This window comes from Pleurodeles waltl, chromosome 6 (genome assembly GCF_031143425.1).
Source record: "Pleurodeles waltl isolate 20211129_DDA chromosome 6, aPleWal1.hap1.20221129, whole genome shotgun sequence".
Taxonomy (NCBI): Eukaryota; Metazoa; Chordata; class Amphibia; order Caudata; family Salamandridae; genus Pleurodeles; species Pleurodeles waltl.
Window position 1 is genome coordinate 1588260392 of NC_090445.1, and position 13356 is coordinate 1588273747.

The following is a 13356-nucleotide window of genomic DNA, read 5'->3' on the forward strand; positions in this document are numbered from 1 at the left end:
AACCTGTTGAAATAACATAAAGGTTTACAAGCATAGAACATACATACCCTTTAGCATTAGGTTTTCCAATTGACTGGTTGCACGTACCTATGACCATTTCCTTGCATGAGTCACAAAGGATGTATGCTGGCAGCTACAAAAGATGGATTCTGGCAAACCGCCGTCCCATCATAGGTCAACACTTGTCCAAACCCTGGTTGTAAAGTGTCAGTCCTCGTAGTGGGCAACAATTCATTTGACACTCCAGACTCATTCAGTCCCCAGTGATTAAGTTGAGTATTTGCTCAAGATAGCAAATTAGAGTCAATTGAGATGTTAGTGTTTAGTGAAGAAGTAGGCAATGGGACAAGTCACCATTTTACTCATGACAGTCTGTCTTGTACCATATGGTAGGGGCTATCCATCACCGTTGTTGTGGTTTTGGCCTGAAGGGGTATTCGAAGTCGGAAGACTGCTGTAAATAGTTGTGAAACGTTAATCTATTAAAAAAATATAGGTTTTCAGGGTACCAGCATATCATTTTCTGTATTGAATAGATAGATTCTGGACTTACAATTAGAGTTAAACGTTTCATCAGTTGTTCCATCAAACACAACAGAACTAAGACCTGACTCAAATTTTTCATAATGTGATGTGATTAGGGGTTTTGGATTTGCAATGGAAACAGAGTTGATGCCCTGTTAATTGTACATTTAATATCAGGTCACGACCTTCCGAATTCATGTGGAGGGCTCGATGATGACTTTGACGACCTGAACTGGGAGGCGGAGCGTGAGCTGGAGGTCATGGCATGTGATGGAGATGACTTCCTTCCTCCAAAGATTATGGTAAAAACATGTTCAATATCCCCTTTTACATGATTTGAGCTGCCTTGCTGTGTTTGTGAAAGCTGTAGCTGTGGTGCTAGGCCCTCTGCTACTTCTGTGCAACCCAGTGCATTCTGCTTCTTGGAGTCTCAATTCCCATCTGGTAATCCAAGATGTCAAGTCCCAGAATTCATTAGGAGGAATAAATAGGGTGGTAAATTAGCTCCATAAAGATTAATGCAGCGCCAATTCTGTAGTCTTTTTGATCCATCCAATTGTTTCTAAGACAACACACAACCACTGAGGTGTTGTAATTGGGTGCAATGCTATAAACGAATACTACAAGACAGTCAGGGCTAATTCTGAGGAGGTGTACGGTGCCCTGTTCTCTGCCGTGAGACTTTAATCAGTCTGTAGTGTTTTGTATCTGCGCCTGCGGTAATGATATCAGATTACATTGATGGGTTGTGCCAACTCTGGCACTTCTAGGTCATTTTAGTATGGTCCTATTGTGAACAAGTAGTAACCATTGTGAAGATCTACATAATGTTGTGCTGCATTGTGTGTGGCTGCCCTACAGTTTAGTGTACAGGTGGGGTTGAGCTGGGCTGTCTCAAAGCAAACAAGACAAAATAAAAGAGCTGCACAGGCCTCATTGTCGCTTAAATTGGAATTTGACATATATAAATCATCTCACCAAGCTTGATGCACCTGTGCACTCAGTCTTCTGTCTGTGCTCACTGTACCTGTGGATTCAAACTACTGTCCATGCTTGCTGTACCTATGAACTCAAACTACCATATGTGCCTGCTGTACCTATGAGCTCAAGTTCCTATCTCCGCTTGCTGTGCTAGTTGACTCAAAGTAGAGTCTGAGCTCGCTGTTCCCAGGGACTCAAACTACCATCTGTGTTCTTTGTCCCTAAGTACTCCCCGTGCTTGCTGTGCTCAGGGACTCAATTCCCATCTCTGCTTGCCGTATGCCACAACTCACATGCACCTCCATGCTTGCTGCGCCAAGAGTGTTGCGTTGCTTTTCATGCTGTTCTTTACAAAGAGCACATTGCAGACCATTTGGCTGGATATATTCTGAAGACACGTCAGAATGAATAGCATATGACTGCTCATCGTAAGCGCCCAGCAAAGCATAAAACAAGTGATGACATGCAGTTCAGAGACTATGCACACTGGAGCTGACAGTGCATGCACGCACAGCAAACCTTCTGATGTTAGTTGCATCAGGTTAGTAGCACCATCATGGGCAGTTGAGAAGGCTTGGTTTGTGGGTCGAGATCATTATGGTAGTTGAACATTAATAAGACCAGCATTACATTTGGGTTACTTTTGTAATTGATGCTGCACTGTTGGTATGCAGTTAAGACACACCCCTGTATCTTGAAGAAGCTCAGTCAATGTGCCAGTGCACATTTTCAGGGAAACAACTGAGAGAAGACCATGCCTGCATTGCGCTAACTTTGCACTACAAGGTGTTTCAAGGTGCTTGAAGACCCATTGTTTAGATTCTGAAATGATGAAGTTATACAGATACCATCATACAATGATCTCCCTGTTACTCGATTATGGCAGGAAGAAAGAAGCAGAAATAAAACTATGGGGCAGATTTAAGAGCCCCAGCGCCTCCTTGCAGGCTCTAAGAAGAGGCACACCATTGTTTACAATGGGCTTCGCAGGATTAGCGTCAGAATTGTTTATGCTAATCCTGCAAATCTGCAAACTAGCATAAAACATGGTGACGCTAGTTCCCTAACTACCGCCATGGTGCCCCGTATCTTAAATATGGTGCACATAGGGGGGCGCTAAGGGGTGCAAGAAAAGTGGCGCTGCACTGGGTGCAGCGTCACTTTTCTTAAATCAGGCCCTATATTTCTTGCAAATCTCAAGGTCGCCTGGTACGTGCGTGCGCCACAGAAATTCAGGTGACCATAGCATGTGATTGCTGAGTGCCTCGTGTCCACTTCAGCTGCCAGGCTTCCCTGCCCCCAAGCCGTCTTCTATAAATAACTCAGTAACATCCCTAAGGTGTGCACGCAGCCTTCTGGCAACCCTGCATTTCTACCCAAGCTCAGCTCTGGATTTCCCTACCGTTGACTGGGCTGGCATGCACGCTTGGCTGGTTCATTGCTTCTGCTGTGCTCTGCCAGTTTCATTTAACACATGAAAGTGGTCAGGAGGCAGGCTTATCGGGAAGCACAGAAAAACATATCTATCTATCTATCTATCCCCCCACACACACATATATATAAAACGGAACACCATTTAAATGTGATACAGTATACAAATTGGATTTACAGGTCCTTGAGTGAAGCAATACTGAGTGAGTGATGACAATGACATGGGAAAGACAAAGGCCAGAGTGGCCTCTGACTGACCAGGAATGAGTAAGCATGATTAGAGGCTTTGTGCTGGATTTGGAGTTGCAAGTGGTGAGCCTTGTGAGAGTGACTACTCTCAGAGCTGCTTTGTGTTGGTTCTTTGGCCAAAGGTTGGACAGCCGTGGAAAGACCGTGAAGCAGTGATTGTTACTGGTCACCTGAAGTACCTGAAAAGATGATGTCGCTTTTTAGAATGGCTGACCTTGGGGGCCCATCAACGGTCCTCCCGGTGCTAGCACAGGGGTGCGGCGGCCATTGTTGTATCTTGTAGATCCACCTGCAGTCTTGCACCTTTTGCTGCTCCATATTTGGCTCTCCACTGTGGCCTGCATTAGAAGTCCAATGTTAATTCTGATTTGGATGCAAACTCCTGTTTGTGCCCAATTAGAAATTACAAGTCAAGTGCAAATTGTGGGCCTGACTATTTTTTGACCAAAAGATTTGAGTTAGATAACAAACGGTGCATATGTTGTAAGCAAGTAATGCACTTCTCAAGTTTGCACACGCCAGAGAGGTGAAAACCACCGAGAAAGTCTCATTCTCCGTTCAAAGGTTAAAATTCGGGATGATACAGTAAGTGTGCAACACGCCATAATGAGGGCGTCTGAGAGCTTGAAAGACAGGGCAGGAAACAGACGCCTGCAGATGGTAAGAGGCAGACTGCACTGTGGGCAGACAAACAGAGTTCCTCAGAGGCAGGAACCTGTGAAACACTTGCCAGACTGTGGCAATCATCCCCTAGTCACGACAGCCTAACTCGTCATTTATACTGACCCAGCCATCCAGGACTTTTAAAGATCTAAGGATTTCCAGAAACATTCCGACATCCCTGCTCTCCAGTCTGTCCCTTGAAGGAAAGATTCTTGAGCGTGATAGAAGTTTGGTTACAGTAGTTTCATTCTCAAGGATACCTGTCCTGTCTTACTTGGGTGATTGGCAATTGCAAAGAGTCACGACCAAAGACCTCTTGAGAACTAGAAAGCTGTTATGTTCATTCAGCCAAACTTCCCACCGACGCTGGTGATGAAAACTGCCTCGAGTATGAGTGGAAAGCCAACACAGGGAGGCATGTGATGTTTTTCTCAAGGCAGGTAGCTGTTTTTCTTCATTGCTCCCAACATTCGTTCAAATCAGGTTTGTAAACAGTAATTTTGGAACATTGTTTTTCTTTAAAGAGCGGTCTGTCAAGAGTTCACATTTAATTATACCTTCTGCTAAGTGTTCGTCTAATCACCTGTCTGCCTGCCACCGTTCTCAATCAACAACAAGCCGAAGGGCCTCAGAATCCAGAAAACAACACATGCCTCCCTGAGGTGTAAAATGGTAGTGAACATAGCTAAGCCAGTGCAATGCCGTACACCACATATCTTCATGTCATGCTTTCTCTGAGTGGATGCCTCCTATAAGAAGGCTCGAAGGGAGCCATTTTTAAATTCCATGTTTTAACGTAGTATATTTCCATAAAGATGCATCTTACAGGGCATGTTCATGTAATACAGTGTTAGGAGATACCTGCCACATGATAGCTGAGAGAAGGTCACTGAGTACACTACTCATCTTCTTTTAGAATGTTTGGTACTGGCTGCATCCTATCTCATACAGTTCAGTGTCTATAATCTATATCTTATTGAGTATAGCTGATTATTGGATTTATTTATTTATGATAAGGATAGGTTAGAAATGGACCTACACCAAGGACCTTCCTGCAGTGTTGCCAGGCAGTGGGTGCACTTTGGTTTGGTAATACAGTTATATAGTGCTGCCATACCGGGAAGGTTCTGCTTTGCAAACCTTCTCCTGAGATGGAAACAAGTTGGAGAAGGTTTCACAATTTCCATATTTGAGGATCATCTTTGAACCATCTAACCTCTAGAGGTCTAATTTTCTGCTAGATGTCAGAATTTAGACAGTCGGATGGTGCTCTGCTTAATCTCACAAAGACTGTTGGAAGTAAGTGGCTGGCTCCTTTATTACAAATGTATAAAAGGCAGTGCGTACCAGTAGCAGTGTATGGAGCCGATGTTTTGGGTTACGCCAATCCACATTCTGTGCATATGGAAGAGAATTATCGTCTTTGACGCCTTTTATGCATTCCTCCTTCTTACCCATGCTTTGCTTATCAGGAGGAGCTGAATCTCCCATATATAGCTGACCTCATTAAAATGACTCCCTTATTACTCTGGTTCTCATTATGTTTGGTCCAATCCTCATGAAGGTTTTAGTTGTATTGTTATCAGTGATTGTTTAAGTTGTGATAAGCGGCTGAGTATACCATGGATCTCATATGTTAAACCACCATGGTGGTCTTAAGGGTGTCAAACCTCTTTGTTGAGCCTGCTAATATTTTAAGGAAAGATAAACCCGATGTGAGGCAATTGTTTTTAGATTACAGGCATAAGGATAGGGAAGACGCAGAATTGGTAAAACCATATGTTGAATTGGTAAAACCATCTGTTAGGCGTTAGTACCTGCTGAAGACAACTCTAGGCACAGAGCCATATTTATTGGAGGTGGAAAGGTCCTGGGTGAGAGCCCCTTAAAGTCGTCTCCGAACCAGGGCGATATGCACTCAGACATGTTTTCCTTTGGGTCAGTATAATGGCTCTGATAAAGATATTTGCCCCTGTGACGATTTCTCCGATCTGACACTTTGTTTTCTTTTGTAAATTTTATTGTTTTTATTCTAAAAGTTATTTATTTCCCTTGCTGGGACGATATAACTTCAAACAATGTAGACCTGCAGAATTTTCTCTACAGGTGTTGAAAGAGGATCATGTATGTTTTGCAGTTGGTCCTTTTTTTAAATCAGTCATGAAATGTGGCAATTCAATGCATTTATAAGTTTTAACATATGTTTATTATTTGTACTTTTATGAATATACTATATAATTGTATAGTGATTGCTCCCTGACCGAGTGACTGACCAGGAAGGTACTCTTGGCACTAGAACGGGAATGTGCACAATTAATGGGTCAGAATTAGCAGCCCCAAGAGGCAAGGCATCGACAACACACTGGCAGATATTTTACTTTACAAATAGCAATAACCTAACAATAACCTTCCTGTGGTGATTTCTGTTGGCGGGTGTGTTTTGTACAATGGAGGGAAGATCAACAGAGAATGCTGGCTGACATAAAGTAAGCACTATGCTCGGGAACACAGTGTGTTTACAGATGTAACCTCATGCATAACGATGCTTAAAACAAACCCTCTGTGCAGGACAGTCTGTTAGTGGATGTACACAATTGGAAGTATGAGGGTTAGGGAACGTGTGATGAACAAAAATTGAGGTTTGCTCCACAGACACTCTACTCACCTTACTCTTTGTCTGTTCACAGCTTATCTCTTCCAAGGTTCCAAAAGCAGAGTACATTCCAACCATTATCCGCAGGGACGACCCTTCCATCATCCCCATCCTCTATGTGAGTATCTGTGCAAGTGTGGTTACACTCTGCCTTTGGTGCATCGCTCTCTGCTTTCTTTGTGTGTGTGACGTCTGTGGTCTGCAGGTGGGGCAAAAATCCTAAGTTCTGCTTGTGCGAGGTGGGTCTCAGTGTTGTAGTTAACTGTAGTGGCGAGTTGATTAGTGTGTGGGGTGTCAGCATTTAGTGTGGTGGATAGTGCCATATCTTCATTTCAACTGAAGAGCATTTCTGTCATTAATACATAAATCATGATCGAGCACCAAACCCACTTGACTCATGTAACATACAGACCCTGCTCAGTTTCCATATCTCATGTCTCGAGATCACTGAGATTATATCCAAGAATCTGTCCCTGGCCCCAATGAATAGTATTCCTGATTATTCTGCCTCATGCCATTCTATGTGTTAGTAAATGAAAGCTTCTTGAAGGAGAGCAGATAACCAGCAGTCGCTAGCACACCTGAGTCTGGGTTCAGCACAAGCACAGCAGTTTCTTGTATTCAGCCTTTCCCAACTTGTCACAGTCCTTCCCACTAGCTATGAAAGTGAGTTACTTTGTAGCATGTCTATAGGACTTTTGAGCCATCTTATCATGGGCATACCTCGTACATGGTGAGGGTGCACTCGTGTCTAACATCTCTATGTAGTAGTAGCCTTCAACACCCACATATGGCCATTGACTGAAATTGGGTGGCATATACATCGCTGGAGTGAATTGCTGCTGAGTGATGTGGTTTTGTTATTTTACGTGTATTTGTAAAGCGCGCTATCACCCGCGAGGATACCATGTGTGTGCCTGGCTCTGCCTATGGTCAGTTGGTTAATAGAAAAGCCAGGTCTTCAGCTGCTTGTGGAATTCAAGAAGCGAGGAGGAGGGTCTGATGTGGAGAGCGAGGTCGTTCCATGCTTTAAGAGTGATGTAAGAGAATGCTTGATCTTCTCATCTGGTTCCCTGTGTACGTGATATGGTTGCAAATAGGAGTTCTGCGAAGCAGAGGTGTCTGGATGGTTGGTGGAAGTAAATGTGACTGTCCAAGAAGGTGGGGCCTTTGTTGTGGGGAACCTTGAACGTGTGTGTGATGAGTTTGAATTTAGCAGATTTGTGTGATCATAGAAAGAAGTGCATACCTGGGAATTTCCTGCTGTAGACCTGGTTTTGCCTGGACACACTAGAACAAACTGGGAGTGCTCCAGAAGGAGGCAGCTCGATCCCTAAGCTCCATTTGATCTGCAAAAGGGAGCCAAAACTCCCTAGCCTTGGAGCTGGCATGAGAGGTGGATTACTGAAGCTGAGAGCCAGCTGCTGTAGTACCAGTGAAAAGGTAAGGGCCAGATTTATGTAAAAGTGGTGCAACGCGGTGCTGCGCCAAAATTGGCAGCACCACACTGCGTCACTTTAGAAATGCAGGGATGCACTGTGTTTAAGTGAATACGGCGCACCCCTGTGTTGTCCCCTGCACTGGCGCTAAATTTAGCTGCCAACGCAGGCATCCTTGCATCACCGTGCGAAGATGTCTGGGTTGAGGGGGGTGATCGCTTATGTGCGGGAAGGTGTCCCTTCTCACACATAAACAATCACTAATGGCGCTTTGGCACTTCTGAATGTGCTGCACAATGCAGCACACACAGAAGTGCCAAAGCGTAATTTTCAAATGATTGTTTATGTGCAGGAAGGGACACTTTCCCACACATAAACAATAATTTCGGGCATTTTGCTCTTTATATGCGTGCTGCAGAATTCAGCACACACAGAAAAAGCAAAAAGACGAGGAGGAATAAAAGTATTCCCCCTCGTTGCGCCCTGCTAATGCCACCTCTTTGGGTGGCGTTAGATTTTGACCCTGCCTCAGGTTTACGAAATTTCATAAATCTGAGGCAGCGTCAAAATGCATGCCCACAGCAGCACCCTTTGCACGCCCCTTCCATGCACAGGGCTGCGTGGGAAGGGGCCGTAATTACAAGGTGATGTTAGGCCACAAAAAGTGATGGTCCTGTGGCGCTAGGGGCCTAAAAATACGCCCCTAAATGGGGTAGTTTAGGATTGAAGAAAGCCTAAGTGGTGTTAGGATTTGCATCTATAACACTGTGGCACCTAGCCACAATGTACTGAAGTGTTTCATTTAATCCACAACATCCTATGTCTATTAGGAAAAGACCCCTTAGACCAATGTGTCAGTTGTAATTTAGTTGGGCTCAAGTCAGTGCAAACATTGTAGGTGGCAGCCTCATTCGGTTCCTATGTTCTGAGTGCTGACTACACTCAGGGACAATGTGTAATCTTGGCATTTCTTTCTAACACTGAAAATCGAATTCAAGAGGGATAGCCGGTACATGCATGGTATCCCAAATCACAACAGAGGGCGCAAGCACGAACTGAAGACATAATGGAGGAACTACTTTCCTAGAAGGCAACACTTCAGTGTCTAATTTACTAAGTAGAGGCACAATTCTCAGAGATGTTTGTGCATGTATTTAGAAGACAAGTGCACCGCTAAGAGTACTTGTAAGGTCAAAACCATGTTCCTAATTCATATAATCAGGTGTAGAGGAATATTTCTCATGCAAATGGAATTCAGTCTAGAGAATGTCTTCGTGAGCAGATATGTGTGTGTTTCAGTGTGGGTACAACTGTAAATGTTGATGAATGCCTGCAAATTCAAGTTTGTGTGCATTCATAAACTGCTTGATGACAGTTTCCCACCCAATACACTTTCGAACTTCTGTCAGGGGCTGGCACAAATAAATACATGTTCGTATAAAAACGGGAATAATCCCCCCCCCAAAAAAAAACAGTTGATGATATTCGGGTAGGGGTTGCCCTAGGGGTCAAACATATCTTACACATAAAATATATTTCTAAGTTCAAACGCATTTTTGTATTCCATAAATGCACTTCAAAATGAAGAGACATTGGATTTCCACATGCGTAAATGGTTCTGTGTGTGAGTACTGGAAAGCTGTAGGAATTCCACCCAAGGCTGAAATTCATTTCTAACATAAGAGTCAGCACATAGGAGAAGATTTCTGACTTTTACGCTGGGGCTACTGAGAATTGATCCGGTATCCAATTCGGCGACGATCAGCAATCTGTGCAGTTTTATTATCAAATGAAGAGCTATATTCCTCTGTTACAAGCCTTGTCCTTTGCATAGATGTTCTTGGCCAGAGACCCAGTCGTGGCTGGTGGGGATAAAAAGGAGCGGGCGGGGTGGCGTGGTATGGCGGAGCACGCGTGGGGGTTAATATTAAAATCTATATTTTTAAAAACTTACCTGACTGCTGCGCCGCACCATGCTGCTCCTCCGTCCCCTCAGCAGGCACGGGCTTCCAGCCTGCCCTGCGGCCAATCCAAACGCTGGAGCACCGAGGCAGAGTGGAAGTCACTGCCTGCTCTATCCAACCCAGCTACACAGTGCCCGGTTGGAGAGAGCCCTGTGTGCATGTGTATTTGGCCGTCCAGAGACGGCTGGCCAAACATACATGCACACTGAAGAGGACTGCTGTGCACTCCCCCTCCGTCTCCGTCATCCCCCAAGGCCCGCCCCTTTTACAATAAAACCATAATAAACACAGTTTATTGCGCCATAACAGAGGAGCCGCTGCTGCAGAGACCATAGAATGCACATGAGAAAGAGACTGTCACCCTTCATACATCAGTACCTTCTTGCGTGATGTTCAAGTTTTGTACTCTGCCCTCCATCAATGAGAGGAAGTATACAGGCCTTGCTGGAGCATGGCTCAAAAATGGTGCAAAAATGTTTGGCCTTCTATGCAATATAGTGTTTTGATACTATAGTGCTCCCCATCCAGGTCATGTGTTGGCCTGTTCCACCGTGAGGTGATGACCTGCGGTCTTATCTTGCCGTAAAGTAGATGCTTGTCCAGCCTTGGTCTGTGGGTGTTAATGTGTGTTAGTACGACACTGTCCCATTGCAATTGATGGCTTGCCCAGACAACATCAGTAGGTAACAGAGGGCCTTAGTATCTTGTAGGCCTATCCTAAAAGGAGAAAGCACAAAGCTGCCAGGGTTTGATTTTTCACTGAGGAAACTACAACTATTTCCTGTAGGAAATTACAGCATTGCCTGCAGCCCCCTTCGCTCAGTATATAAACTAGCAAAAAAGAGTAGGACGAGGTAATTCATAGGTTTGATACTTACCTTATTGATGAACAATATTAATAATAATGTGTTATGTAATTTAGGGAAACGTAAAGCAGAAACATGTCAGGTCACTTATTGTTTCATATCATATCATAAACTTTCTTGTTTCTTCTTCAGGACCACGAGCATGCAACATTTGATGACATTTTAGGTATGTGAGCACCATTTTTGTATCTTATTTCATAAAATGAAAAACTGCTGGATTGGGTGTAGATTGCAGGCTTTGAACTGTCTAGTCCTGCTCCCCTCCCCCTAGTTCTTGTTTCTTTCTTCTCCCTGGCATCTCGTTCTGATCACAAGGTGTTCAATCCCTATGCCACTCCGGCAGTCTCCCTGCCTCTTCTCCCCTTCACCATTGCCTTCCAACCAGCCTATGTCCCTTTATGCCCCTTCCACCCATGGCATGTGAGTCATTTCTCCCGCTCACTTTACCCTGGTGAGTTCCTCTTTCGGGAAGCCCTGGATGCCAAACTCTAGCTATCATATTTATCAATGACCAACTAAAAGAAGAACAGTACCATACGTCAACATGACAAGTCTTTCCTTTTTACGACTGATCCCTTCTTCAGTTTTCCCTCACAACTTTTCACTCATTGGGAACATTATTGAATTTTCTTGCTGTAGCTAATGGTATTTTTAGTGCATTGTGTTTACCACCTTCTATGTGTCCCCTGCAGAGGAAATCGAGAAAAAGTTGAACATTTACCGAAAAGGCTGCAAGATTTGGAAGATGCTGATTTTCTGTCAGGTGTGTACCCTCATGATTTGCTCACTTTTTTATCTTTACTTTCTACTTGGTGGTGTTTCCAACCACACATTGTTGGCCCCCTTCTTTGTTGAGTTCTCCCTTCCAATTTCCAATGATTCTCCAATTTTTGAAGCGACTCTCTTTAGTAACTGATTCGAGAGTGTAGAGCTCCATTACCCCCATTTCCAACTTCACTTGGATTTGACTTTTAATTGGACTATTTTGAGAACCCTACAGAATAGCTCACCCACAGGTTTGATAAAATAGATGCATTTGAAAGGAAGCAGAGAAACCTGCTGATGCCTGGAAATGCTTCAACGCTTCCAAGAGACCCCTTTGAACTACTGGGAACATTTTGTTCTGATGCCTTCTCAATAGACACCTTTCTTAAAACTGAAGGTGTCTTATGACATTTACACGAGCTTTTTGTGTGATAAAGAGAAAGTCTGTGATGTTAGTTTGCTTAGGACACACGATTTCCTTGATTTTCTCCACCTTTTGTATATGTGAGGTATTTTTATGTGCATACCTAGCCAAAAGACAGCAGAGCACTGGCAGGGTCAAAGGTAAGCATAGTGTTTACCTGTGATTGGAAGAGAAGCTCCGGTCTGAGAGTAAATGGACAGTTACTACGTTGTGATGTAGTGTTCTTTAACTATGTACTTAAGTGTGTGAATTGAGCTATCTTTGTTCCAGCCTTTACTTTCCTATTTTCCTATGATACTTTTATGTATGAGAGACATCATTTTTATGTATTTTAATATTCGTTTGAAAGACAGTTGTGCTTCTCCTCGGTGGACTAATCACAGATGCCAAAAATTGTATTTAGCCTGTGACACCATGTGGCTACGCAAATGTACTCACCCAAAAAAGTTCACGCCCTTTCCATGTACGTGTAATGGGAAAATAAGCAATTATCTTGCAAAATAAACTACTTTTTTTTTTTGCAAAAATGAAAGACAAGGGCATGGTACATAAGATCACTAACAATTACTAGAGAAATAGATAAAATGGCAACATGCTAAATACTACTGGCTTTTTGTGTACAGGGGAGTTGTATTTTTCAGCACCTTAACATTTTCTGGACAGGACTTTGCAGGCTTAATCCCTGTGAGACCTCCAGCCCTGGTGTCGTATGACCTTGAGGGCCGAAAATGGATCTTTTAAATTCAGGCAGTCATCTACATACGTTTCTGTTATAACCACATCCTCCCTTCACTCCTTCACTAGTAGACTGGGGGAAGAGCAGAGTCACTTACAGGTTTGTTCATTTAAGCCTCATTTAGATGGCCAACAATTTGGAATCTCTTTTGCAAAATGTAAACCCTGAATATCTAAATCAGGATATGTGGATTCTTCACTTGAGCCAATCTGCTAAAAGGAGGCAAACACTTGTGAGCACCCACAAAGTCAGAACTTTGTGAGTATTCACAAAATATTCCATGGCATTTCCCTTTAAAGAAGCACATGTGCAACTACTCTTGCAAAAGACAAGAGTAAATAGGTTATGCAGTGGGGAAGCAGAGGCAATAGATCCACATTTAGTTTAGGTTTGAGGCAAATGGTTTCTTCACAGGAATAAAATAGCATGTTAAGAAGAAAGGCATCTATAAATATTCCTGGAAATCTGTGACTCCTTGCATTTGCACAAGAACACCATGAGACTTTTGGAAATTAATTTCAAGTTGGAAATGTACTCCACAGGTAGGAGGAAATCTAGCATAAGGAGATTTCTGACTTCATAAACGTTGTCTATGAAATTGGCCTAGGGTTTCCAGGAATTATTGTGGTCAACATTTGACCAAAACTGTACTCCAACTGG

General features: G+C 43.4%; 1 protein-coding gene across 5 annotated transcripts in view; it reads left to right on the forward strand.

Moving 5' to 3' along the window:
• NSMF (NMDA receptor synaptonuclear signaling and neuronal migration factor) overlaps window positions 1-13356 on the forward strand; it is a 183638-nt gene that overhangs the window by 122001 nt on the left and 48281 nt on the right. For all 5 annotated transcript variants that reach the window (XM_069241389.1, XM_069241392.1, XM_069241388.1 and 2 more), the window contains 4 exons: window positions 703-827; window positions 6537-6620; window positions 10904-10937; window positions 11464-11534. In XM_069241389.1, the coding sequence (XP_069097490.1) occupies window positions 703-827; window positions 6537-6620; window positions 10904-10937; window positions 11464-11534 (314 nt within the window). The remainder of the gene's footprint in view (window positions 1-702; window positions 828-6536; window positions 6621-10903; window positions 10938-11463; window positions 11535-13356) is intronic.